A 25,558-nucleotide genomic window follows, 5' to 3' on the forward strand; every position below is an offset into this window, starting at 1 on the left:
GATATTTCCGTTTACAGGGACGAGAGTTGGTAAAACAGTTCGTGTCGAAAGGTCGTATCAGAAAAAATACAAATATGGAGTTAAAATTTGGCTATTACGAGGCAATTTTGATCCGTGCTTGCACAGGCATGTATTCGAGGTCTAATACCACCCGGTACAGGCACACCTGCCCTTCTCTTCACTGTTGTTTTCTGTCAAACCACGTCGTTCGTCGTAGTTTGTTTGTCCTGACAGTACAGCGATTAACATACCTGGAAGAGCAGTAGCGGTACTTAGTACACTCGCATGTCGACCGAACTATCGCTCGGAAAAGGAATCTATGTAAACAATGGCATTATCTGCGGAACCAAAAGACCAGAAAATAATGCTAAGCGTATACCTTTTGTCAAACAAAGTCCGCAAATATTGGGCATAAATACACCCCCAACGCTTAAAACAACGACGAGCTCTCTTTCTTTCTCTCCTCTTCGATCTTCTTTAACCGTTTCTCCGTCTTGCCCTTTCCAGACCCTTTGCCATGGAATTGATGCGACAGATTCTTAAACGCCTCCTTCTGCGACATGGACCGTCCAAACTCGTCTTTGTACTCGATTTTGATTTCGGGCTTGTAATCCTTGAACCGCTTCTGTGCCTCCCTAGCTTCCGCCAGCAGCCGCATCTGATTTTCTCGCTGCGCGGCCTCCTCCCGCTCCTTCTGGGTCAGACTATCGTACTTGCCAGACTTGCGATCAGCTTCACGCTGGGCCCTGAGCTCGAACTCGGACCGGGCCTTGTGCTTCGCCATGGAAACGCGCCATTGCATGTTCTCACGCTGGATACGTTGCCGTTCGACGTCCTGCTCGTCGGGGACCTTGAGCACACCCCTCGACCGGAGCATCGACAGGGTTGCGCCGATCCCGATTGTTGCAGCAGCAGCCTCTTCCTCGAGCCCCGTGGTGTTGAAGTCTTCTTCGTCGCCCTCGTTTTCATTGTCCTGTCCGGATTGTACTTCTTCGTGGCCGTCGGTCATGGCAAGATCGTCGGATTCGGGCTTGATGGGTGGAGTACTTGATCGTCGAGAATTCGCCAGTCTTTCCTTTCGCTCGCGTTCCTCTTCCTCCTCGGCAGCTATTGAATTTCCCACATTGCCCACAAACTCCGTCATGTCGTCAATAACTAATCCGCCTTCGCCTTCCTCTGGCACTGGCGTGCCTTCGGTACTCTTCTCGCGGATAGTCTGCGCCAACATCTCCGGCGTCAAAAACTGCGCCTTGCGTTTCTTCTGCAACAACCGTCTCTGTTTCGACAGCAGTGCCTGCAAGTCCTCGTCGTCGTCCTCGATCACGTCAGGTCTGTAATCCACCATCACTGCGTCCTGGTTCCGTCCATTTTCATCGTCGTCGTCGCCGTCTTCGACCACACGTTTCCGGCCATTCTTGGATTTCTTTGCTTTCTTTGGTTTCTTGATCTTGATGGGTCCGGCAGGCATGTAATCGCTCGAATCTTGTATTATTCCTGTCGGCGGCAGATCAATGTCCAGCGATACCTTAACCCTGCCTTGATTCATTGCGTCTAATTTTCTTTGATCCTCGGATCCGACGTCCCCGACAGAAATCATTTCCGAGTCCAGAGTGAAGAATTTCTTATTTGATTCATCATCTTCGTCGTAGCGCGAGAGAATGCCCTTCTTTTCGCCCAACCCGTCCTCGTCTTCGAAACCTGTGTAGCGACCCTTCCGTTTTCTGTTTTCAATGTTTTGGACTGTTCTGGCCCGTTCTTCGAGTGCCAGGGACACCAGTTCGTCGTCTGCAAAAATAAATTAGCAAAATCCGTGCAGCTGCAAAATGTCAATGTAAAAGTACGTACCGCCTTCGTCTAACACATTCCGATCTTTTAACGTCAAAATAACGTCATCGGCGCCATTGCCGACTATATCTTCCAAACTGTGCCCCACTTTCAAACCCTTTAAATCATCGGCAGTATACTCCCCCCTTTCCTCCTGCTCTTCGTCATCTTCAGCAATCGTGATCTTGACTTTCTTTCTGGACCGCTTGACCCATTTCCTCACATCATCGACATCATCGCCGTCTTCTTTCTCGCCCAATGATCTACCCTCGAGGTACTTCAGCCTTTCGATCCGTTCTTTCGCTTTCTGGATACGTTTGCGCGTCGCCTCGAGATTAGTAGATGCTTTCTCGGCTTCGTATTTCGAGCGCCAATTGGCCAGCGCTTGTTCGTCTGAATCCGGAGCTGGCGCGGACGTGGATAATGCTGCGGTTCCTTCATCGCCCGGGATGGGAATAGGTCGCAAGCCGAGCGATATTCGAAGCTTGTTTGTCTCTTCTAGCGAGAGCGAGGATTCGTCTTGCGATGGACCGGTGGCATCCTCTTTAGTGGGGATATGGCTCTTTTGCCCAGCAGCGCCATCTGCAACCGGAATCGGGCGAAGTCCAAGTTCGATCCGTCGCTTGTTTGTTTCTTCTACTGAGAGTTCTGATTCTATGTCTGCCATTCCGCCTCCTGCTTTTGCTCAGTTCTTGATTAGAATCCGACAAAATAATGTCGAGAGGTACGGTGTGGCGCTTCTTAGGGCAACTGTCGTGCCGAGATTTACGTTAGTCGGACTTCAGTGTACGCATTGGGTGATGCTGGGGATTAAGGTTCAGAGATTGTTACCGTCCCGAACCTGGAAACTTTCGCGAAGGGAATTAATTACCAACTGCATTACCACAAACGCTACCAGCCGGAAACATCGCGCGAAATTTCTTCAAAAGTAGATTTCGACAACAACGCCAGTGCGACAGAGACGAGCAGCGCGATAAAATTCGGCAGTACTGGATCAGCGCGGTGCACTGGCGTCGACAGCGCCGCTGACACGCAGAGTGTATCATCCACAATCCTTGTGGTCAGAATACGGCTCCTGAATCTCATGCGGACATGTCGCGTCCCCATACGCACTCGGCCTCCGGGTCGGCGTCGGTCACAAGCGCGACTACCTCTTCGACGTCCTCACGCCCGTCTTTCGAGTCTTCCTCGTCGTCTCTACAACTGCAGCAACAGCAGGGAAGTGCAACTCTTCACCGCGACTTCCGTCCTCGACAGCAGCGCCGGCCGATCTCGGTCGCGATGTCGTCGTCAGACTATCAGCTCCACCCCGCTTTTGCCGGCTCCCACCAGTCGTCTTCCAGTGGCTCTGGGTTCCACTATTCGTCCACAGGCGGAAGCTACTCCTCCATTGACCTCGATTCAAGGCATTACTCTCGGACCCACCCGTCCCGGCGCGATTCGGGAGACTCGGTCGAAACTTCGTCTATAACCGGCAAGAAAAGTTCCAGCGGATCTTCGTTCATGGGCGGCCTATTCCACATCGGCCGGAAGCCAAAGGGTAAAGAAGATGGAAACGTGTCGCCCGCCAAGGCAACTTCTGGTAAGATCATCAGCGGCGGAGGCGGAACTGTGGTGTTTTCCGGGAACAACTTTAGTGACACCCATCTTGTCAATGGCGGAGCCAGACTTCATGGTACACATGTCGAGGCTTCGACTACTCTGCTACAGCAGCAGCACCAGCAGGCGGGGCTGAAACCACCGGAACGAACGGTCAGGAAGCAGTCATCTGGCTTAATTCTACCCACTGTCGCGCCGGTGAATGTCTCGCCTCCCCTCAATGTACCTGCGAAGATGAACACCACGCCACCTAAGCGGCTTGACACGGGCTTGTCGGTGCCGTCGGCGTCGCCGCCAGGTTCGATAGTTGGAGCTGCTCCCGGTGGGACGAAGAAGATTTTGATTTTCTGCACGACGGACCATGAACATTTTGTATTGATCAACGTCTCTGGCATGGCGACGCCTGAACTTGTCAGGTGCGCCGTTAGTGAGAAATTGCGTCTGGATGGTGCCATCTTGTACTTTTATATCACAGAGCTGGGGGAATTTGAAAGAGGTTTGTCTGTCATGGTCGGTGCTGTTATGTGCGTACCAGTAACCGTCATTTAGGTGAACCGCTTTCTGACGACGAGCTCATCGAAGCATGTCGCCGCGCTGACAGCAAAGGTACGGTGAAGTTCTTTGTAAGGGTCGTCGGCCAGCATTACCAATCCGCACCTGATGTCATGATGTATCAAAGCAATGCGCTGGCGAAGCAACAGTCCACTAATCAGAAATCACCTCTTCTGTATCAACAACAGCCCCCCATGCGCCGGCGGCAGATCTCTCCCAGTGGTCTGATTCAGCCGAATCTACGGGTAAACACTGCATATTCGGAACGGGACACGAAGTATTCCCCATCGGTAACACAACAGGTTCGCCATCGCCATAGTAGTGTCGGACTGAAGGAGGATAGGCTGGAGGCGGAGCAAGAAAGCAAGTTTAAGGTTATTCAACGCCCTACTCCGTTAATCGACTTTGATCAGGGCCGGCAATCGCCGTACGGCGCGCATGTTGCCCGAGAAAGAGAATTCACTGCACTTAGGAATCCGCCCCCTCCACCTCAAGGACGACAGGGAGCCTCCACTGCATACGGCCGACAGCGGTCGACTGCTGGAGACGATCACGACAGTGGTGGGCAGCCACCCACAATCCAGCCTCGTTCAACCAGTCTTGACGTGTCAGCATCTACGCTAGTGTCCCCGATGACCGTCGTTCAGGCCGCGCCAATCGATTCGCCCATTACGACATATAGATCTCAGCAGCACCTGCAGCGATCGATGGAGTCCCAGTTCGCCTGGAATAATTCATACGTTCAGCCAGAAAAGACGTTCAGTGTACCACGCAAGTCTGTGGGCAGTTCACAGGCGCAACCGCGTACGCCCTCTGAGAAGGATCATGCAACTAAGGCGGTTGAGAAGGGGCCGTCACCGCCAACTGAGCCACCGCCACCTACTCCACCTAAAGATGACGAGGTGTCTCCACATGTATCACCTGAAACTCGTGGTCCGCATCAGGAGGTGTCGTACAAGTCGGTTACGATTGAGGCATTTGAAGAAAACGAGATTTCGTTCGCTGACGCGCCCGCGTTTCCCACGTTTGATGACGGCAGCTGTAGCGACGACGATGATGATGATGGATTGTGGGCCAAGAAGCCACCGAGCACATCTCCGGCAATCGATATTACCAGCCCAGAATCATCTATTCCTGTTTCCCTGCTCTCGCGCACTGATAGTCTCAGCGGCTCAAGTACGGGATCTACGAGCCGTCAGAACAGCGGAAAGTCAAACCGGCCTGTCTTGCACGTCCAAATTGGTGAAACAGAAATCATTGATTTAAGCGGAAATCCAATGTCTGCTATAACTGAGCGTACAGAGTCCGCCAAGGAGAGCGCAACGACGCCGTCACCTGCGTCCGCGGTTGGCGAGTTGCCGACTAATGATCATCTGCGCAATTCTCAATCTGCTCGCGGGCAGCAAACGCCAAGTGGTTCTAGTCCGGGCGCGTACGTCTCGGCTGACGTGTGGGCGGTCCGTCCGCCTGCCGAAGTTGTGTATGACAACCTTGAGAAGTTCTTCCCGAACACGGATCTAGACAAGCCGATTATTGACGATACACCGCTCTATTCCCCTAATTCGCCTGCCGCAGACGCATCTGGTAGTCCCACATCACAGGCCCCACCGTTACCTCCGATTACCGCGGCTCCTGCTCCGGCGAATGCACCGTTGAATAATGCGGTACTTGGGTCGGCGAATGACACGAGTCTTGATCGCGGTTTTTCGTTCAAGTCGACCTCCCACGGCGGTGTGCCGGACGAGGAGAAGTTTGATGTTCAGCCTAAGAGTGCCACGGCCGCTGCCGCTGCGGCTGCTGTGGCTGCTGCTAATGCCTCTGAATCAGCCCCACCCCCGCCGAATAATAAACAGCGTCCGATTACTCGTGGGTCGCGCATGAAATCGATTCGGATTGTTGCTAGAGAGGCGAGCGAGGCGCGCAAGAATCTGAGTAAGGCTACCGAAGCGAAAGCAGGCGTCGAAGGTGCTGCATTGTTGAGGAGGAAGAGCACGAAGATGTGGGGGCAGCGTGTTGTCGAAGTTACTCCGGGACAGATCAAGAAGGGTCAGTTATCAGTTAGACGGCAAGGACAAGGTCGTAAGTCTCGCGTTGTTTGGATTGGTTGGGCGATAGTCGCTAACTTCGCTTTCAAGAACAATTCAATTGGGTTAAAGGTGAGCTTATTGGGAAGGGCACTTTTGGCCGCGTGTATCTCGCTCTTAACGCTACAACCGGTGAAATGATCGCTGTCAAGCAAGTCGATGTGCCGCAAACCGCCGGTGATAAAGACAGTGTGAAACAGCGAGAAGTTGTCGAAGCGTTGAATGCTGAAGTCCAGACGATGAAAGACCTCGACCATTTGAACATTGTGCAGTACCTTGGCTACGAAGCATTACCTAATGTTTGCAGTCTGTTTCTGGAATACGTACCTGGTGGATCCGTGGGCACCTGTTTACGGAAGCACGGGCGATTTGAGAGGCCGGTTATACACTCCTTAACAAGACAAGTGGTTGATGGCCTGGCTTATTTACATTCCAAAGGAATATTGCATAGAGTAAGTCTAATTTTACTGCTAAGCTCAGCGGAGTTAACATGAATAGGATCTTAAATCAGACAATTTATTACTTGATCTTGACGGTATTTGCAAGATTTCGGACTTTGGCATTTCCAAACGCAGTCAAAATATATACTCCAACGATGCTGAGATGTCCATGCAAGGCACTATTTTTTGGATGGCTCCCGAGGTTATCCACAATGTCGTTCATAACGAAAGGCAAGGGTATAGTGCCAAAGTGGATATCTGGTCCCTCGGATGCGTAGTCCTCGAGATGTTTGCCGGCCGGCGGCCGTGGTCAAACGACGAGGCGATCGGTGCCATGTATAAGCTTGGCAATGCAAAGCTGGCTCCGCCGATCCCTGAAGATACCGTGGATTACGTATGTGACGATGGAAAGGAGTTTTTGGACAGCTGCTTTATGGTCGATCCGGAGCGAAGGCCTACTGCGCAGGTCCTGCTGGACTCAAAATTCTGCATGCCTAACCCGGAGTTTAATTTTGCAGAAACGAATTTGGCCAAATTGATCAAATTTAATGACAAGAGGAAAGAACAACTTAGTTTTTAGAAGTAAATATTTCGCTCATGGATAACTTACGAGGCGTCTTGTTTGTGAAGTTCCTGCTGGTTTTATCTGTACGATATAGTTAGTCATCATATAAAATGGGTTCGGTGTTCATGTAATAAATAATATTGTCAAATAATTCTCCCGGGCTGCCTACGAATAAACGGACAGTAAGTAGCCAGTCGAAAATAGTTCCGTTCTATGGGTACAGCGCATAAGTATCCAAACTAATCTGCCACAGCCCGTCGTTAGGCAATTGCACACGCGAAACCAAATAACAAAAACAAGTATATTAATACAGGCCAAACACTTCCAAACTTCCGTATGACGAAACTCTCCTTAGCTGAGTTAGCCCAACAGACAACCCAATTCCAGACAAAACCGAATCATTACACTATAGTATACACTTGGAACAAAAAAGCACACATTATACAATAACTGACCCTCTATCAGAACATAAGGCAACATAGTAACAATCGCGACCAAACACCGTTGACGTTGTTTGTACCAGTCCCTTCGCCATACCATCAACCACCTCCGCTAAGAGTCTTGACACGTTTATTAGATATCTGTTTTGTTATCTTAGGGCTCTGCTTCACCTTGGGAGGTGATCGAGTCTTAGATGGATCGCCATCCTCGTCTTTGATATTCAACTCGGACCCGTTACTTTGACTGTCGACATTAATTGTAGACGACTGGCTGAGATTCGAACTTGGATTAACTGCATTAGAATTAGGATTATTATTGTTGTTCATAGTTGATTCGCGCCGGCGCTTGTTTGCTGCCGTTCGGGGACTAGACACAGATGACTGTTGACTCGGCGATGGCGTGTTCATCATTGGCGAAGACGTATCCCCTTGCAACATAGCCTGAGTGGTCACGGCTGAAATAGAAGACGCAGTCCCAGTTTCCATGCCAGATCTTGGCACGACATCAATCGACAAGTCGTTAGAGTCGTTACCATTGTCCATAGCGAACTTCATATCATCATCGCCTCCCAGATTGTTGTCCTCATTCAAATCAAAGGCGTTTGCGCTACTTAAGTTATTATCGTTTTTGCTCTTCGATTCGTCGTCCTTGTGATCATCAGACAATTGCTGCTGCATTTGCATTTGAAGCTGCATTTGCATCTGGTGTTGTTGGACCTGCTGCAATTGTAACTGCTGCTGCAATTGTATCTGATTTATATGCTGTTGTTGCTGCGCCGCCTGTAGCTGAAGCTGCTGTTGCTGAGTGTTGTCACGTTGAGCATTTATCAAGTTCACAAAGGAATTGAACGACTGTAACGGACCCGAGGAATTATTCGGAGAGAGGTAGTACGGAACGAGCTCACGCATTTGAGCCATGACTTGGGTGATCTGCAGAAACCGCGTAAGAGCGTCAGTAATTCCGTATCCATTAATCTGAGACCGAGAAACAGCTGTAGTAGCAGCATTCGACGACGGTGACATTCCTCCTGGTGCCGCCGCTGCACTAACAGCCGCAACAGCCATAGCTCGCGACACAAATTCATTATGGTCATGCGACTGAAACTCCAGACTGTCGATTCGCATAGTCGCATTCATGAACACCCGCAACGAACCATGAGATATAACATGATTCCCATTTGAAAACCAATATATCATAGAGGCTCGTCCACATTCAATGACATGCATGTCTTGGCCCATCACAATCTCTCGGGGATTCTCTGGAACTATTTGGACGCGACGAACCCCATCTTGAAACAGAGTATTGTAGTACCGAGGAAGAGCAGCGTTCGGCACGTCATAATGTTTTGGAACCTTGTCAACTGCGTTCACGACGGTATACTTCAGGCCACCAAGATCGGTGTAAAATTCTGTGACAAATTTCCGCCAGTAATCAAGATTGCGCTGTTGCTCTGTTCCAGCACTTAGCGTTTCGCAGAAATTCAATAACCGCATCAACGCCGTCATTCCCATTGTTTTTCTGATCAGGTTAGCATTCGCCGCAGCTGACGTGGTAACATGTCACACATACCCTCGCATACTGGCCGCCTGTATTGCCGCCAAGTTGGCAGGAATACCGGCTGATGTAACTTGCTGCGTTGGCTGTTGCTGTTGGCCTGATTGCCCCCCCGGTTGCATCGCTTGTTGTAGTGCCTGTTGTTGTGATGCAGACTGGGCCACGCCTTGTTGCTGCAATTGGCCCTGATTAGGGAGATGCTGTTGCTGAACCTGTTGACCGCCAGGTCCCGGGGGATGCCCCTGCTGCTGAGCTTGAGCATGAAGCTGGGCTTGCGCGTGCTGTTGCTGGGGAGTCGGCTGCTGGACTTGGCCCTGTGGACCATGCTGTTGCTGCTGAAGTTGTTGTTGAAGCAGCTGCTGTTGATGTTGGTTTGCCAAGACCTGCTGAATTTGCTGTTGCAACACATGCTGTGGGACGTTCGGGTTCGCCATTCGCAAATTCGCAATGGTCGCCGCTGCAGGATTTTGAAACTGATACGCCGCCGCTGCAGCTGCCATTGCGTTCTGTGGAAGATGCTGGAGCTGACCTTGAGCTCCAGGAACAGTTACGCCGACAGAATTCGCAGGCATTCCAACTTGGCTGACTGGGATCTGTTGTTGTGGGATGCCTGCCTGAGGACCGTTTGGTGGGGGAGTCACACCGTTTATCATTTGTTGGCGTTGCCGAAGTAACTGAAGCTGGTACATCTGCTGTTGTTGCTGTTGTCGTTGCAGCAAATATTGCTGCTGGGCCGGTGTAAGCTCGTGCTGCTGTTGTTGCAGCTGGCGCTGGAACAATTGCTGTTGTTGCTGTTGTTGCGGCAACATTGGCGCATCGGCAGCCGAGAACTGTCCCGGTTTCGATTGCGACGTTTGCATATTCACCGGCGTGGGCGCGCCCGGTTGAGGAGTCGGCGCAGTCTGCGGCTGAGGCGATGCCATAGTAGTCTTTATCTGTGTCTAGTGTGCGTAGGGATGCTCAATATACACTGGCGTGAACAGCAGCGACGCTAAAATTGCACTGATGTTAGCCATATCCAAATTAACGACCGGATCAGCTGTATTACAGCATGATATGAAAGATCAAAGTAGTTGGAAACATATGGAGCCCAGAGTGCCGCTTAGTGAGAGAAATAGCCTCGCGCGATACGCCATTCATTTTTACTCCCACACAGCCAACTCGCCACCTATCCTACACTCCAATCCACACAAATCCGATTCCCAATCCAGACGTCCCAAATAATAACAGGTGCGACTTGCCTTATAAAGCTGACTTGGACGGAACAAGGAAAGAAGATCAGGTGCGGCGAGAGGGCGCAGCCTCCGCGAGGTAATAAAACCGCGACTTCCCGCAAACAGCACAACAAACACACGTAGAAGCGAAATAAGCAATCGGAGCTTCGGATCACCTGCTCAATGGTATTGCGACAAAGCGTGCGAATGTGCGGGTTAACGTGGCCCAATTCAGCACTGCAAGTTAGTGAGTCTTTGACCGGCCCGAACAATCTCGCGATGGCCACCGCCGGGTGGCGGTTAGGTTACCCGGAATGACAGCAGCGAACGGCGCGCTTACCCGTAGCATCACTCCACCTTGAAGACGGAAGTCGTCACATTGGGTGGGGACCCGGGCGAACCATTGCCGTGACAATTCCAGTGGGCTCTGGCTTGTTCCCTTGAAAGCACGTGTCACTGCAGGCGTGAGAACGAAGCTTACGCAAACTGTTTACTTCACTCTAAATTACTATAATCCATCCAGTTCATGTCGATCACGTTCACTTCGAATGCAAGAAATGTTCGAGAACATGTGTTGTTCATGGTTATAATTCCTGCCTCAATTAGTTCTTAATGAGTGCTTGCGTAATGAATTATGCATATGATAACACATTGCTAGCTCGGTCAGTTCCCTTACGACACAATGGCTTATTATTTGTAGCAGAAGGGAGGGGGGAGCGGCGAATGAGGCCGACGGCCGCATAGGTTCTCTGCAACTCTGTGAGGACACGGTATGTCACCATTTTTGATGTTACTGCAGCTATGGTACTGCCCTATTGGTGAATATCGTGACTCCTAAACGACAACGAGACAATGCGTATCTCGATGGTCAGCAAGCGCTCGTAGATGCCCTAACCCGATGCTTGGCTCTCGACAATGCGAGAATTTACCGCATTGAGGTATCGTGTCGGCAGCACCTTACTAATTGCAAGTCCTCTATGAAGGACAACCTCCACACGTCTGAATCAACGGAGAGACGGTTCTCTTAAAGAATGGAGAATTTGGGAGGCATTAACGATTTCGTTACCATTTGTAAGACGGTCAATGGTCAGTGCGGAATAACCCCATCCATTTAGTTAAGCCGATCCTATGTAAAACGAAGGTAACATCGATAGACGGAATAATGAGGGCTCTCTAAGTTACCCGATGGTCAGATGTCCACGTAAATTTACCAACACCATGAGTTGAGTCGCTGTCAACTTTAACGCCGACACTCATGCAAGACCAATGATTGTTCGGAGCCGAATGGCACACAGACAGTCAGACACTAAACAAATCATGAAGTCATTTATAGCTGACGTGCAAGAACGTCATGCCTGGCGTTAATGTGCCGTATGGAGTACTTCCGAGAAACTTCCCGAAACGGAAGCAAGAAACGCGCACTAATGGTGTCAAGTTTTCGAAAATTGACATTTAGGGATGAAACGCGTGATTGCTGCGCCCGGCGCCATACCGTCGTTGTCGGCCCCGGCGTTCCGCAAACTTTCATGTCGAGGCACATGTTCGCACGACCCAGTTGCGATATCTGTCAGCAATCCGCTCATGTAACTCTACAACTAATGATGTATTAGGAAAGAACTCGCATTTCTAACTTGAGTCGCCGCCCTGGAGTCGGATTTTCCTTTGATCTCTCAGGGTGAAAGAAATAATTATACTATTAGCTGAGCGCGACATGGTAACAGAAGAATTTCCTCCAACATCTCGACCGGTGTTGCAATTCTGATGGGCATTTTAGAGAAGGATTGCAAGTTTGACATATAGTATATCTGAAATGTCCGGTAGTTTATTTGTTATGGTGTTCCAGATTTCTAAAGGTGCTATGTACAAGCGCTGTGTCGCAATGCGATGATCGTGGCTTTACTCGACATAACGGCCCACGCACCACCTCGCTATGTACTACTAAAGATTCACCCCTTTGGACTCGAGGAATCTTCCGCCTGGTCTGTTAGCCGTGTCGCAACTCATCTCGCATCTCTTCTAGGGATTAGCACGCTCTCGCATTGTTGCCACAGCTAGGCGAACCTGAATTTTATATAGCGGCTCATGGACCGCGTCCTGTTATCCCATAGTTGCTCTGTTCGATATCTATAGAAACAGCATCGGAATACTCATTTGTCACTTACATTTTATATCCTGTTCGACCATGTCTTCTTCCGACACTTCTGTTAATGGCACTTACGATGATAATAACAATGTTTACGGCTACACGCCAATGAGGGGGCCTAATCTGGCTGCTCTAATTGTCTTCGCCATTGCTTGGGCAGCTCATACCGGTCTTGCGGTCTTCTATCGGCAGATCTGGTTCGGCACGTGTCTGTTCATCGCGGTTGGTCTCGAGACGGCGGGGTACATTGGCCGGTTCATATCCTCAAGCGACCCCACCATCCTGAATGATTTCTTGGTTCAGATCATCTGTCTCACCCTCGGACCCGCGTTCTTCATGGCTGGTACTTACTACCTTCTGGCCGAAATTGTCGTTATCTGGGGTGTCGAGAATTCGCGATTTAAACCGTGGACGTATTCGAAGATATTTGTATCGCTTGATCTAGTCAGCATTGTCCTTCAAGGTGTGTACACTCAACTGCAGGGATAGGAACGAGGCTAATCGGCTATCGATAGCTTGCGGAGGAGGCATGGCTGCCACTGCGCTTGTCAATAATAAGAACGTTGATACAGGAACCCATATCATGGTTGGTGGCCTCGCATTTCAAGTATTCGCGACAACAATCTTCATGGGACTCTGTTTCGACTTTTACTGGACGCGCCGAAAGCGGCTGGCACTAAGGTCCGCATCATCATATGTCCCTAACTTTCAAGAGAACGACATGTCGCCGGCATCTGACATAGCAAATGTCGAAGGGCCCGAGGAGTATGCACATATCAGGAAATCCAAGAAGGTCAAGTTCTTCCTGCTTGCACTTGGGGTCTCAATTATATTTGTTTATGTTCGGTCAGTATATCGTGTCGCCGAGTTGTCTGTTGGATGGACAGGCTATCTCATGACGGAGGAAGGATATTTCTTGATTCTCGATTCTTTGATGATCGCTATTGCGGTTTGGATTTTGCTGCCATTTTATCCCGGATTCTTCCTTGGACGAGTACGACTCTCTACGGAGACTACCACCGCGAAGTCAAGTTCAGCTTCTGGAGAGGATGAAAAGGTCTGAAATGCCGCCTATTATGAGAATGGTTTGGGATTGGCGTGCGTGCAATTGAATATGTTAATTGGATATGGTTACTATGTACAACTGTTGATTTCCTATGATGTTTGGACGAGCGTACCTTGGTTCTTGAATTTCTTAGCATTTTATTTGTCGGAGTACATGTTGTTATAGACTGGACAACCAATGAAGATTCGGCGGCGCAAATAGAACAAATATAGGGATTGCGTTGTCGAATGATTGTCGCTCTAATTATCCACTTTCGCGCAATTACTGTTGCTGCGGTGACCTGACGGCCTAAGGTCGCCCTAGCAGAAATGTCTTGGTGCCACAGAGAAGCTTGGGCGTGTTGTCCTTTATTCTACATCTCCGACACGACATACGATGCGCGACGTCAGGTCTTACGCGTCCTTTGTCCAGCCGCGGTAACAAGCCTATGTAAATACCAGCAGAATTAGACGGATGCCAAAACCTTCTCGCAACCACTCGCTCGCTGGTCTCCATTGACGAGTCCTCAACATCTGCTCCAAGATGGGTCGTCGATGATGATCGCGACCTAGCTAATCGAAAGTCGACGATCTCGGTGGTAGGGTGAATTGCCGCCTGACCGCGCCGCGTAATGACGTTTTAAGGCATGGTCGGCGCCGAAGATCGAATCGCTTAGTCTGGCATCTCATTCAGGTTAATTATTTGCCATATCAGACTCGTTATATATCTGCCTACGCTAGCTACAGGGTTCTTTGCGTTATCTGACTCGCGGCCCCAGCCCCATTGAACGCTAGATCCCTAACCCAAAAGTTTCGTATTCGTGTCTTGTATTCACTGGCCCTCGCGAACGCCGTACCTTTCGAACGATAGGGGGTTAGGGCAGGCTCGGGGCCTCCCCGCACCACATCTAAGGTCTTCGTGTTCGTATTTCAAATAATATTAACAGCAGCCGGAAAGATTCGGTGCTGCCGTTTACGCTCGGGGACGCGTTCTCGCTTGTCGTCGGGTTCCTGAAGCCTGCTCGTCCCGTTGGTGGCCGTGTTCTGTGGGGCGTGGCGGTTACGCACCCTCTACCTTAGTCCACACTAAACTCTGCAATCGAGTGCTTTCAATCCCCCCCAAATTCCCACTCTGTCGCCATATTTTTGCCGGCTGGCACCCACTCAGCTATTCAACTGGCAAATCCCGCTCCATCGCGTGTTTCCACGACATGGCTTACTACTATAAGCCAATTACGCTGGTCGCGGCATGGTTCTTGTTATCAAACCTTGTGGTCACTTGGGTACGTCTTATCTGCATCAAGAACTCTCATTGGCATGGGACAGCACATGAATTTGTAGCGGTGCATTGGCCACGATTTTCACGGATATTGTGATCGCCGTATCTTAACTTAATTGAAGTGTTACTTGTAGCTCGTGGCTGTCGTCAAATTGCTGGCTAACCTCCATGATATAGGACGCTTCCTATGTACTTAGCCGACCACATTCGTTCCCAGGCGGAACATGGCATTTTTTGTGGAAACCGTATGCCCTGTAAGTATTTTGGTGATCATAGTCGCATATTCAAGAAGTTCGGCGTTAATTGAGCTTTGCTGTATTCTAGGTACGGGCAAATTGACTACGTCTACGGCCTTCCCGCCTTTGAGGCAAGCGACGGTTTCCCCTCGGCTCAAGCATTCATGACCCTCGTTGAGGCGGTGTTCAATTATTTCTACCTCTACACCTCGTACTTCTGCACTTCTCCGTGCTGGCGACTGGCGGGCGCTATCATCGGGATGATGTCCGCCACAAGCTGCTTCTCAAAGACGGTGCTGTACATGCTCTGCGAGATTTTCAGCGGCTTCAAATACGTTGGCCATAACACCTGGTTCAATTTCCTGTTCCTTTATGTTGTCCCGTCGTCGCCGTGGATTTTGGTTTCGCTGTACGCCATGATTGCAATCGCAGGACAGCTTCACGGTGCCCTCATGAGCGTCCCAAATGCTGCTGCGGAGAAGAAGACGAAGTAATTGGAATACAAGGATGCCGTTCATGACTAGGACCGTTTCCTTCTCGAAATGTACATACGCATGTGCGGCTGATTAATGTACAGTAGATTAGATACATAGAAAATCATTTATCATTCTAGTTCCTCTGCTTTTTACACCTGATATGCTTGTATTGAACGCTTGTATTAGACGGTACCAGACCCAATGTTTTTGAACATTCAAAACGCCGAGATCGGATGCATTCCAGCACATGCTGGCAAAGGAAACAAGTCTCAAATGCACGCTACTCGCCCGAAGGGATTTCGCGTGCTTGCATGTGTGTAAAGAGGATCTCAGTATGTCACAACTCCAATCTGATTTTGGTTAGTGTCAGTAGAGGAAGGGTTCTGGTGGTTTAAAAGTCTGATTTTGGTAAGTGTCTCAATGTGGACTAGCAGGCATGACAGTATAGTAGAACAACGTGTGGACGGAGGCGAGAGGGGAGGTAGAGAGATCAAGCGGAAAGAGCAGCAGCGGGGAAAAGTGGAGATTTTTAAAACCAGACAAGAGGCACCGAAGCTAGAAGAACAGGAATCCAGACGCGTGAATAAGCGATGCGAGTGGCGCGCGCGATTTTGTTTACTTGAGATTTGAATGTCCGTGCGCCAGAGCCAGATTGCGCCCTAACCCCATTAACTGCGAATTGCGTTCGCGAACTCGGACACAACTCGGGAGTCCGGGATACCTTCACAACTAAGTGCTTGCGCAGACTGTTAGTTCACATACGACAATTTGTTAACCTAGCAAATAGCACATTCGGAAGTAGTTGCAGTTAGTCTTGGAAGACAAGGCTATCTTGGACACCACCAAAACTGAAGAACGAGATCGCTGTTCATGTGCGTGTGCAACTGAATAAATGGCGCTCCCAGGGAGTTTTTGGCAGGCGCTGTTGTTCGTATTGTTCAAAACATACGCCATAAGCCCACCCACGGAGCCTCAATGTATATAGCTGCAAAGAATTAGTTCCGTAAAGTTTCCTCTTTACAGTAATCGTGCGTATCCGGATATGGCATAGCATTTGCGGCAACCTACTGAACTCAGTCATCCCGCGGTGGGTCTCCCTACGTCCCTGCGAATGTGCACAGACGATTTGCCGATTTAATGTCACCAGCTGAAACCTTTTGAATTGAAACCTAGAGTCCAGCCTCGAACCCATCGCGGTTCAGTCATGATTCCAGTAATGTCGAGGGCCTCCTCCTTCTCTACGTAAATAGGCGCGTGTGGGCATCTGACTTTGAGCCGCACGCAAAATCCCATGCGCAAATCCTAGTTTTGTCGAAAAGCTTCATCATCTGTGGCCCGACAGCTATCGCCAGTTGTGACGTTGGCAATAACCTTCTAGGAATTCCGTGATATTTAATAGAACTATATTCACTAACGCTATGGCGGGAATACGCACAAAATCAGTAAAATCCAAATCTTTAGCAACCGATCCAAAGATGGTATCATCCGGCATCAAGAAAACTTCACAAGAACTCAAAATGCGAGTGAGAAGGGATATCGACGTCGGTCTAGGTACAAAATCGCCGTCGTCCAATGTCGTTTTGAAGTCAAGAACGAAATCGTTCGGAAGTTTGTTGCAGGAGCTCGAGAAACAGGAGGCGGCGAATACTGAGGAGCAGAAGAACACGATTATTTCGCGAGGATTGATGGGCGAAGGAGAAATTACATTCACGGTCGACAGCAAAAAGAAACGGAGGGGCAAGAAGGACGAGAACGAGAATCAAGATGCCGCGGACGGCGAAGAGGGAGGGCGGAAACGGAACGAAAGAGAGAGTGGACGGAAAAAGCAGCGTTTCGAGGGACGAAGGAGTGGTAAGTGGAATGATCATATATTACTACTGTCAGTTGAACTAGTCGCTAATGGATCCAAGCGAGCAACAATGTACTCCGAAGACTGGGATAATTACACTTCCATCCAATTGTCTGTCACGGAATCGACTGTAGCCTCCACAGTCTCTGGTCTTTCTCACCTGTAGTCGGATAGTTACTACATGTGTACATAGCAGGACCTTGCATATTACGGCGTTTGGGCAATTTGCGGACAAATAAATTCTGTTTGTTATCATAGACAGAAGGCTAAGAACGTCTCGGTCCAAGTGTGTTGATTATCCATGGAATCTATTCATATGGAGAAGTAGATCATTTTACCAAAACAATTTTCGCTTATATGTACAAATCTCGCTTAGATATCTTCCGCTATCTTTCGTATGCCAAATAGAAAGCATCTCCATAATCTATTCCACATGTGGTCCTTCAATCAACGAATGTAGTGCCTACTGTCTATGCCGTTGGTTGGCACTATCTTTATCTAATCACGAGTAAGTCTTGCTTCCGTTTAAATATCAATGAGTCATAACTCATTCTTACCGGAAATAAAACACGAGACACATTAATGGCTTGCTCCAACGAAGGATCGTAGGAATATTTCATAATACCCGCAACGACACCGAAACGCCAAAACCCAACAAAATACAAATGCACATCTTGGCTACTTTTCCTGGGACGCGACTGATGGCGAATGATTGCTGAATGCAATCAGAGACCCGCAGGCATGTCTTGTACGGTTTCCTCCGCAAATCGTCGTCGCAGCAATCGGCAAGTCACCTTTTCCCATCTTCATAGCTTCCTTCTTGTCGTTCTTGTTGCTGTTGCTGCATTACCCGATCCCGGCGGGCAACAACCAATTTCCTGTTCTCAACTTTGATGTCTCCAGAATCCGCCCCGACTGGATTCCGCGTTGCCGGACACGGCAGAATAGCTGGAGCCGCAACCGTCAAAACCGCAATGATAAATGTGGTCGAAAACAACGATGTCGTTAGTCGAGAGCGTGTAGAAGCTTTCAGATGCATTGTTGTGCTAAAGAATCGCGTAGTACTGAAAATTTGGTCAAAGTGGTCAATAATTGGCGGAGCGAATCAAACAACGTGCATCGGGCCGGGCCACCGTTAAAGAGTAAAATATTAACCCAAGACTATGGATCCGCCAATTGAATGTTATCAGTGAAATCACCTTGCAAATGTGTTCTTTGATTCGCGACAATGGTCTTGGGCTTGGTCTTAGCAAATAGGCTCCTGTACGCAGATGGTTCAGCGCTGATTGGTTATGAAAGGCACTATACCCTCAAAGTGTCATGTCACGAGTCAAGCCAAAAACATTGTGCGTAAATGCCTTATTTGCAAAGACATCCGGTTTATGTGATATCGACGCCAATATAACCCTCTGTGAATGAAATAGCTGGCAGAGCTATTTTGGTCATAGATATGACTGCCATAATAACTCTGTTAAGAAATCTCGAGTTATTTTGTGCACTAGTAATGTAACACGTAAGTTATTTGACACGGACCGTTGTTATTTCGATTTGCTTGTATAGACCGGTCGTGTGAAGCGGTTTGGGCCCAAAATAACAATATAAATCCTAGGCAGTAATATATATAGACTTTAGGCGGTTCTCCCAAACCTGCGAAGATCGAAGCTTAGTATCAATCCTCCTGAGCTACGATCTACGCTTCAGTTTCTAGGACCCATTATTTCATCCTTGAGCTACACGAGGACAATGTCAGACGCAGATCGACACTCCGGCTCGGACATGGACGACATGTCAGACTCTTCTGACAGACCATCGCGAAAGACTGCGCCTACCGCCGCTTCTAGACTGCAGGAACACCAGGAACTTAGTGGCCTTTTTGACGAAGATGAAGTTGATGATGGTGGATTCGATGATGTAGATGCTTCACGTGATGACGAAGAACCACGAAATGAGCAGAATGGTGGAGTTAGTGATGTCGAAATGGACGATGCGGGACCATCGAAGACTGAGCGTGCGACAGGATTTGGAGCGGAGGAAGAAGAGGAGGACGATATTTTCGGTGGTGCTGCTGATGAGGAAGAAGATGAGCGGGGCGGGTATGGTTTTCTTCGTTTACAACCTTGGTGCCGATGGAAATGGTAATTGCTTACGCTGGATGCAGATACGACAGTCGATATGAGTCTCAATTGCAAGAAGATGAAGGGCCAGAGTATGAAGAAGTTGAAATGCAAGAGATGGAAATTACTATGCCTCGATACCTACCCTCTCACTCAATCCCAAAAGAGGTGCGTTGGATTACGATCTCAATACTTCAGCAACTGCATGACTAATATTGTCTGACGTATAGATCAATGTCACTCGAATACCCAATTTCTTGAACGTTGATTACTCGGCCTTTGATCAAGACTCCTACCTGGAGAATGCGGCAAATATACAAGACGAAGGTGAAGAAGCTGCCGAACTGCGACAAAAGCTGCGTGCGGAAGTTAATAATACGATTCGGTGGCGATATAAGCGTGACGAATTTGGCAATCCTGTACGTCCGTCGTTTCCGTTTTGTAACGAGCATTTCTAATTGGCGGGCATAGCAAATCGAGTCGAACGCGCGCATAATTAGATGGTCAGACGGGTCATATTCTCTCAAGCTAGGATCCGAAGTCTTTGACATTAACAGAAAGCCTATTGGCGACACATATCTTGCCGTGTCACACGACCAACAAGAAATCGTGCAGTTTCATGCGAAAGTCGCAAGTACAATGACGCTTGTCCCTACCTCCACCGCCTCGCTCACACATATGCGTCTATCTAAAGCAATTGCGCGCGGTAATGTCAAGGTCAGCAATATTCACGACATTGCCACTACCGAGGACCCTGAAAAGATGAAGAGGGACGCTGAAAAGGCAGAGGAGAGTAAAATTCGCGCAAGAAAGAAATTGGATAACAAGCGGCGGCAGAGAGAAAGTCGGTACGGTTATGGTCGGGATACTGGCGACCTTGGCGGCGGTCCCGGTGCGGAAAGAGGTGGAGTACGTGCTTACGATCACGACGATGGAATGGGGTATGGGGCTGGCGATCAGTACGAGCGGGATGACTTTGTTGTTTCGGACGACGACGAAGAGGAAGAGCGAGCTGCGCGTCTAGCAAAAGTAAAGAAACAAGGCGCTGACAAATATAAGGAAAAACGGCGACAGAGAAAGGGTTCTGAGGAAGAAGAAGAAGAAGAGGAGGAGGAAGAAGAGGAAGAGGAAGAAGAAGAGGAGGCGCGTTTTACGGACGAGGAGGAAGAGAGGGAGTTAGCTGAAGAGGAAGACGAGGATGATGACCTGGAGATTCCCAAACGGTCGAAGAACCTCAAACGCAGGCGTGATGGCGACACCGGCGAGTAGCCGTGTAGATATTGTACATTGGACTATTTTGTGGACATTGTATATTTTCAGGGCTGAGCTGAATATATTCGATTGTAGATTATACCTTTCACGTCCCGTGCGTGATAACTTATATTATGAAGCACTGCGCAAGCGCGACTTAAATGGTTAGTATATCCGTCAAAGTGAAGTTTGCGCCGCCGTAAAACTGCTTGCGCGCCAGGACGCGTGACGAATATTTCTTGCTTAATTCTAGTGTTCGCTTAGGCACACTAAATAGGTCGCACAAATATATACTGTTCTGAGAAAAGCTTATCTTGTGATATCTTCTTTTGTCGCACCATTCGTTTAATGACATGAAGTATATAGTATGACTTATTGACCATAACCAGTGTATTCGACGACCGCTGACTACCAAGCCAAAAATTGTCACCAACAAAAGCCGGCGCTCATCAAGTATTGAATACAGATTGATATTCCACAGTGCACACGTCGCTGCACAAGTTCCCGATATCTACCGCTTTCCCAAACGAAATGCGCACAGCAATAACACAGAAAGTCAGAAGTGTTGAGTCCGGCCGCGGATCCCCGCCGACCGCGGCATCATATGCCGGCTAATGTTGGAAGCGTAACACGGGTTTGTTGCTGGAGGACTCCGTCGGGCTACGACTTCAGTGTCAGATTGAAGGGGTTTGTGTCTGGATAAACCAAGGTGCAAATAGACAGGTGAAAGGCGCCGCACGATTGTGTGCCTGGCCGGGGATTGCAGTGAGCGCATCGCAGGCAAAGGCAAGCTGGGTCCTGCTGCTCCTGCAGTAATGATCTGTCAGTTGTGCCGTATAGTAGACTAGTAGTTCACAGAGCCAGACCTCAGAGACGTCGAGTGTGCGCTGTACTTTTGCTTCCAAAGAGTGCGTGGTCCCAGTCCTAGCTCGGGGCACTAGTTAGTGTAAGTTATAGTTAATGTAACTAATGCCCAACAACACTGCTTGCTGTGCACAGTGCAGCGGCTTAAAATAGCAGCTGCCCATCACGACCTTGCGGCGGATTCGTGTTATTCGACACACTCACTTGTTTGTCTCCTCAGCCAGCCACAGTAGGAATTTAACCTGGCCCAGGGCATGTTGCTGCCGGTCGCGCTCTGTCCGCGCCGTGTCGAGCCGTGTCCACTCCAAACCTGCCAAAATCCCACCGCATCGGCAGCGCCGCGAGTCAGACATCTCGACCCTGCACCTTGATTGTTGTGTTCCATCGGATTACTCCTTCGCGTATCCCTCGCCAGGCAACCCACCCGCCCCCCGCATTAAACCGCGTCCGCATCAGCCGTCCGCCCTGGCTGTCCTCTCGTCCGCATCTCGAATACCATGGCGGCAGACGATGACGACGACTCCGACGCGTCCGCCGGGCCATCGTCAGAACACGTCGCCGAGGTCTCGTCAGACCTTGCCCGCCGTCTCGAGCAACTGGACGTAGCAGCGGGCCATGAAAGCGACCCGCCGGCCGAAGAGTACGGCGAGTCGGACGAGTTACTCGAATCGTTTCAAGACTCGCTACAGTCGCTCGTCCAGCTCGACGTGCTGCTTAAAATGCAGATATCCACAATTGAAGAGTCTATCGCCAAGGACAGCAGACTCGGCCAACTGGGCCCACCACCACGCGACGCCGACCCCTACTACTACGACGACGACGCCGGCGGCCGCCTGCCAGCTCAAGCGTCGTTTCTCGGTTTCGAAAAGTTATCTGGAAAGGAGAATTACCACCAATGGAGCTTGCTGATGCGTCTTGTTCTCGAACGACTGGACCTTTGGACAACCGTCTCGGTCCCGACGCCGTCTGCTCCGTCGCCGACTCCCATACTTGCCACCGACGTGGTGCCGAACGAGAAGGATGCACTGGCGTATTCATACATCTCGCTTTCAGTCTCCGATTACATCCTACCGGGAATCGAACGGCATAAATCAGGCCGGGCAGCATGGCAGACACTCGAGCGTTTATACGGCCAAGTCTCGCTCCTCGATCGCATTGTCATGGAGCGCAAGATGTGCGCGCGCATATCAGAAACCCAGTCAATCAGGCGGCACATCAAGCGACTGCTTGCTGCTGTCGAGTACCTGCGGTGGGCGGGCGAGACAATCGATGACGACGACCTGGTCAGGAAGATCCTCTGCAGCCTGCCCGACTCGTGCGATGCGTTCATACGGACGCTCTCGAGCGAGCAGTTGGCGAGCTCAAAAAGCGTCATCCAGGCCGTCCTCGTACTTGAGCGGCGGTAGCCCGTTCACGGGTTTTGTCTGCATACAGTGTTTGTTGGTGCATGGGTGGGGTTTAGGCGGCATACCTTGTACATTATACTCATTTATGTGTTGCATTTTTTGTGGATTTTTTTATGGTTGGCTCGTGGTACTTTATTGTAACATATATCGCTCTGCATTATCGGTTATCATTAGAGGTGGATTTCAGACTGCTATCTCGCTAATGAATATTGATGCATTAAATTTAAACAGCGCTATATAAGATACGTTTACAGCAATGACACTTAGCAAACCCCGCCTTAGGCTTTTCTCAGAGGTCTATACTCCGGCTTCCACATCTGCTCTCTGACCCACTCAAAGCACTGACCTCGGTCTCGAGGAACTTTGATACCTTCAATCTCTTCTACCCGCGCAGTCCCTTCGTCTAACGCCTGCAACACGACCGCGGTCGCGATCTTGGCAGAAATGTCTCTAATGTCTGCCACGTCAGGCAGCAGCGGACCGTCAGGATCCTTCTCCGACGGTGCCAAAGACGCAAGCTCTTTGACCACGGCCGCAATCATCGTCTCCGTGACCCTGTCCGCCCGACTCAAGATCGTGCCCATGCCAATACCGGGATACACGAAACAGTTATTGTTCTCGGCAATTTCTTTGCCGTTGACAGCAGAAAAAGGCGATCCGGTCGCGACCAGCGCCTTGTCGTCCGTGTACCTAAAAATTTCCTCCGGCGTGGCCTCGTGCAGTCGCGTCGGATTGCTCAGCGGGAAAACTATCGGCCGGTCGACATGTTTGGCCATCTCGCGAAGCACGGCTTCGTTGAATGCCTTTGGCTTCGTCGAACACCCAATCAACACATGCGGTCTCACTTTTTTCACGATTTCTGGCAATGATTTGGTGTCGATCCCTTTCCAGCGTTCGTCCACGGCCGCGTACGGACGTTGCGCTGGCGTGAGCTTATCGCCCATTGATTCGAGAAGCAAACCTGGCTTGTCAACTAACCAAATATGGTCGATTACTTGCTGCTTGGACATCCCTTGCGTGTGTAGAAAGTCACGCAGTTGGTCGGCGATTCCCGTCCCGGCTGTTCCAGCCCCGAAGATTACCGTTCTAAGCTCTCGGAAGTCAAGACCGGACACTCGGACAGCGGCTGTCAGCGCAGCTAAGGTGACCGCACCCGTTCCCTGGACGTCGTCATTAAAGCACGCCAGTTGTGGTCTATATGTCTCGAGTAGTCTTCTGGCGTTCGGTAGACCAAAGTCCTCGAAATGGAGAACAGCGCGAGGATATAGTTTCTTGACGCATTGCACAAAATCGTCCACGAATTTGTCTACACGCAAGTTAGCAACCCATCTAGGGAGCAGCCAAAAATGGATTCTACAAGCTCACCATATCGCTCACCCCGTACTCTATTGTGTCTATTGCCGAGGTATAGCCCATCTTTGAGCAACCGCTCGTTGTCGGTACCCACATCAAGCGCGACCGGAATGCACCTGGAAGGATGGACTCCGGCGCATAGTGTCATAAGCACAGCTTTCGCGCTTGAGATTCCAATGGCTCCGACTCCTTGGTCTCCTATTCCGAGAATCTACATGGTGTGCATGAGTACATTTTCAAACATGCTCCAATCTATCGTATCATACCTCCTCACCATCGCTGACAATGATGTAGTCAATGTCCTCCTCCGTACCCCAGGCAGACAGCGCCTGCTCAATGTGCTCAGGGTGGTTGATGTCCAAGAAACAGCCCTCCGGACGACGGAACAGTCTCGAATACTGCTCGATGGCTTCGCTCTATCCAATGGATTAGCATTGCCTGGCACCGAACATACTACATAAATCCTACCTCTGTCGGGGTGTAAATGATGCTAAACATCTCCTTTAAATGATCCTGCAGCAGCCTAAAGTACAAGACCTCATTTTGTACTTTTAGGCTAATCAAGAAAGTATTCTTCGCCAGCGGCGCCCGTATTGAGCAATACTGATCGTACGCTCTGTCGACTTGATTCTGCAGCGTTTGCAACGCAGAGGGAAGATACCCGATAAGGTTAAACAGATCACGTTCTTCTGCTGTGAACCCTGTTCCGCGATTGAACTGGGGGAGGTTGAGCATTTCTTTGCCCTGGGCAATCCTGCGTTAGTTCGCGGGGCTTTTATCAAGATTGGACTTTGATTCGAAATACCTCGTAGGGACAATCAACCGGCCCTTTAACCGACAATGGAACTCGAGTCGATGATTTAGGAGCCATGGTTATTAACCGGATTGGCTATTCGAAACAGTTCCAAATCGGCTCGTGTGAAGTAAATAATCGACGCAGCAACTGCGAATTAATGAGCCACCAGTCTCGTCAGATCGGCTTGCCAGTTTGTTTTGATTTGAAGAAGCTGCCCGACAACCCGGCAACACCAGCAGGAATCCTCGACGGATTTATACTTTCACACCAGTAGTCGTGACAGCCGGAGTGTTGCGAGCCCGAGGTTGGACTGTGCCGTCGGTTGCTCCGCGGGCCCTTATGACGTCAACGCCGCAGCAGTAGCCGCGTGGACCTGTGTAAGATACACGCTCATTATTATTATTTCTATGAAACTCTGATCTCTCTCGCGACATGTACTTTCTTGGCGGTCAGTGAATTACTGCTCCTTTTGTT

General features: G+C 49.8%; 9 protein-coding genes across 9 annotated transcripts; 5 read left to right on the forward strand and 4 right to left on the reverse strand.

The window, feature by feature from the left end:
* Nucleotides 1-348: 348 nt before the first annotated feature.
* On the reverse strand, nucleotides 349-2,527 carry POJ06DRAFT_32839 (SART-1 protein). Its single transcript, XM_056190873.1, has 2 exons — nucleotides 1,846-2,527; nucleotides 349-1,785 (listed from the first exon to the last, which is right to left on the reverse strand). The coding sequence occupies exons 1-2, from the start codon at nucleotides 2,489-2,491 to the stop codon at nucleotides 431-433; spliced, it is 2,001 nt and encodes a 666-aa protein (XP_056040932.1). The 5' UTR covers nucleotides 2,492-2,527; the 3' UTR covers nucleotides 349-430.
* Nucleotides 2,528-2,683: 156 nt separating this feature from the next.
* Nucleotides 2,684-7,185, forward strand: POJ06DRAFT_261501 (uncharacterized protein). Its single transcript, XM_056188629.1, has 4 exons — nucleotides 2,684-3,919; nucleotides 3,973-6,054; nucleotides 6,111-6,511; nucleotides 6,558-7,185. Exons 1-4 carry the CDS (start codon nucleotides 2,917-2,919, stop codon nucleotides 7,077-7,079), a joined length of 4,008 nt encoding a protein of 1,335 aa, XP_056040933.1. The 5' UTR covers nucleotides 2,684-2,916; the 3' UTR covers nucleotides 7,080-7,185.
* Nucleotides 7,186-7,197: 12 nt separating this feature from the next.
* POJ06DRAFT_32940 (LIM-domain binding protein-domain-containing protein) lies at nucleotides 7,198-10,374 on the reverse strand. The gene is made up of 3 exons (XM_056190876.1): nucleotides 10,301-10,374; nucleotides 9,075-10,050; nucleotides 7,198-9,023 (listed from the first exon to the last, which is right to left on the reverse strand). Exons 2-3 carry the CDS (start codon nucleotides 9,980-9,982, stop codon nucleotides 7,604-7,606), a joined length of 2,328 nt encoding a protein of 775 aa, XP_056040934.1. The 5' UTR covers nucleotides 9,983-10,050; nucleotides 10,301-10,374; the 3' UTR covers nucleotides 7,198-7,603.
* A 2,081-nt stretch (nucleotides 10,375-12,455) lies between these two features.
* On the forward strand, nucleotides 12,456-13,479 carry POJ06DRAFT_283484 (RTA1 like protein-domain-containing protein; the record flags this gene model as incomplete). The annotated part of the gene is made up of 3 exons (XM_056190106.1): nucleotides 12,456-12,879; nucleotides 12,932-13,410; nucleotides 13,444-13,479. The coding sequence occupies 3 exons, from the start codon at nucleotides 12,456-12,458 to the stop codon at nucleotides 13,477-13,479; spliced, it is 939 nt and encodes a 312-aa protein (XP_056040935.1).
* A 968-nt stretch (nucleotides 13,480-14,447) lies between these two features.
* On the forward strand, nucleotides 14,448-15,581 carry POJ06DRAFT_32966 (uncharacterized protein). Its single transcript, XM_056190877.1, has 3 exons — nucleotides 14,448-14,743; nucleotides 14,917-14,993; nucleotides 15,064-15,581. Exons 1-3 carry the CDS (start codon nucleotides 14,672-14,674, stop codon nucleotides 15,467-15,469), a joined length of 555 nt encoding a protein of 184 aa, XP_056040936.1. The 5' UTR covers nucleotides 14,448-14,671; the 3' UTR covers nucleotides 15,470-15,581.
* A 1,288-nt stretch (nucleotides 15,582-16,869) lies between these two features.
* POJ06DRAFT_303724 (uncharacterized protein) lies at nucleotides 16,870-17,466 on the forward strand (the record flags this gene model as incomplete). Its single annotated transcript, XM_056190814.1, has 1 exon — nucleotides 16,870-17,466. The coding sequence occupies one exon, from the start codon at nucleotides 16,870-16,872 to the stop codon at nucleotides 17,464-17,466; it is 597 nt and encodes a 198-aa protein (XP_056040937.1).
* Nucleotides 17,467-17,742: 276 nt separating this feature from the next.
* On the reverse strand, nucleotides 17,743-18,562 carry POJ06DRAFT_32994 (uncharacterized protein). Its single transcript, XM_056190879.1, has one exon. The coding sequence runs from the start codon at nucleotides 18,337-18,339 to the stop codon at nucleotides 18,091-18,093; it is 249 nt and encodes an 82-aa protein (XP_056040938.1). The 5' UTR covers nucleotides 18,340-18,562; the 3' UTR covers nucleotides 17,743-18,090.
* A 248-nt stretch (nucleotides 18,563-18,810) lies between these two features.
* POJ06DRAFT_33032 (Leo1-like protein-domain-containing protein) lies at nucleotides 18,811-20,753 on the forward strand. Its single transcript, XM_056190880.1, has 5 exons — nucleotides 18,811-18,854; nucleotides 18,910-19,393; nucleotides 19,459-19,582; nucleotides 19,645-19,833; nucleotides 19,886-20,753. Exons 2-5 carry the CDS (start codon nucleotides 19,044-19,046, stop codon nucleotides 20,681-20,683), a joined length of 1,461 nt encoding a protein of 486 aa, XP_056040939.1. The 5' UTR covers nucleotides 18,811-18,854; nucleotides 18,910-19,043; the 3' UTR covers nucleotides 20,684-20,753.
* Nucleotides 20,754-23,128: 2,375 nt separating this feature from the next.
* On the reverse strand, nucleotides 23,129-25,395 carry POJ06DRAFT_261519 (malate dehydrogenase). Its single transcript, XM_056188630.1, has 5 exons — nucleotides 25,094-25,395; nucleotides 24,757-25,032; nucleotides 24,555-24,704; nucleotides 24,301-24,499; nucleotides 23,129-24,241 (listed from the first exon to the last, which is right to left on the reverse strand). The coding sequence occupies exons 1-5, from the start codon at nucleotides 25,157-25,159 to the stop codon at nucleotides 23,214-23,216; spliced, it is 1,719 nt and encodes a 572-aa protein (XP_056040940.1). The 5' UTR covers nucleotides 25,160-25,395; the 3' UTR covers nucleotides 23,129-23,213.
* Between the last annotated feature and the right edge of the window lie 163 nt (nucleotides 25,396-25,558).

The sequence above is a fragment of the Lipomyces tetrasporus genome, assembly GCF_029532465.1.
Source record: "Lipomyces tetrasporus strain NRRL Y-64009 chromosome Unknown POJ06scaffold_11, whole genome shotgun sequence".
Lineage (NCBI taxonomy): Eukaryota > Fungi > Ascomycota > Lipomycetes > Lipomycetales > Lipomycetaceae > Lipomyces > Lipomyces tetrasporus.

Excerpts from the sequence above, each read along its gene's own strand:
- POJ06DRAFT_32994 (XM_056190879.1), bottom strand. The coding sequence starts at position 18,339 with ATGCATCTGAAAGCTTCTACACGCTCTCGACTAACGACATCGTTGTTT.
- POJ06DRAFT_261519 (XM_056188630.1), bottom strand. The coding sequence starts at position 25,159 with ATGGCTCCTAAATCATCGACTCGAGTTCCATTGTCGGTTAAAGGGCCG. Across the intron at positions 25,033-25,093 it reads CGGTTGATTGTCCCTACGAG|GGCAAAGAAATGCTCAACCT; the intron begins GTATTTCGAATC and ends AGGATTGCCCAG. Across the intron at positions 24,500-24,554 it reads TTGTCAGCGATGGTGAGGAG|ATTCTCGGAATAGGAGACCA; the intron begins GTATGATACGAT and ends CACACCATGTAG.
- POJ06DRAFT_32940 (XM_056190876.1), bottom strand. The coding sequence starts at position 9,982 with ATGGCATCGCCTCAGCCGCAGACTGCGCCGACTCCTCAACCGGGCGCG. Across the intron at positions 9,024-9,074 it reads CAGGCGGCCAGTATGCGAGG|AAAAACAATGGGAATGACGG; the intron begins GTATGTGTGACA and ends TAACCTGATCAG.
- POJ06DRAFT_32839 (XM_056190873.1), bottom strand. The coding sequence starts at position 2,491 with ATGGCAGACATAGAATCAGAACTCTCAGTAGAAGAAACAAACAAGCGA. Across the intron at positions 1,786-1,845 it reads GAATGTGTTAGACGAAGGCG|ACGACGAACTGGTGTCCCTG; the intron begins GTACGTACTTTT and ends TTATTTTTGCAG.
- POJ06DRAFT_261501 (XM_056188629.1), top strand. The coding sequence starts at position 2,917 with ATGTCGCGTCCCCATACGCACTCGGCCTCCGGGTCGGCGTCGGTCACA. Across the intron at positions 6,055-6,110 it reads TAGACGGCAAGGACAAGGTC|AACAATTCAATTGGGTTAAA; the intron begins GTAAGTCTCGCG and ends TTCGCTTTCAAG. Across the intron at positions 6,512-6,557 it reads CCAAAGGAATATTGCATAGA|GATCTTAAATCAGACAATTT; the intron begins GTAAGTCTAATT and ends TAACATGAATAG.
- POJ06DRAFT_32966 (XM_056190877.1), top strand. The coding sequence starts at position 14,672 with ATGGCTTACTACTATAAGCCAATTACGCTGGTCGCGGCATGGTTCTTG. Across the intron at positions 14,744-14,916 it reads CAAACCTTGTGGTCACTTGG|GACGCTTCCTATGTACTTAG; the intron begins GTACGTCTTATC and ends TCCATGATATAG. Across the intron at positions 14,994-15,063 it reads TTGTGGAAACCGTATGCCCT|GTACGGGCAAATTGACTACG; the intron begins GTAAGTATTTTG and ends GCTGTATTCTAG.
- POJ06DRAFT_33032 (XM_056190880.1), top strand. The coding sequence starts at position 19,044 with ATGTCAGACGCAGATCGACACTCCGGCTCGGACATGGACGACATGTCA. Across the intron at positions 19,394-19,458 it reads GAAGAAGATGAGCGGGGCGG|ATACGACAGTCGATATGAGT; the intron begins GTATGGTTTTCT and ends CGCTGGATGCAG. Across the intron at positions 19,583-19,644 it reads CTCACTCAATCCCAAAAGAG|ATCAATGTCACTCGAATACC; the intron begins GTGCGTTGGATT and ends TCTGACGTATAG.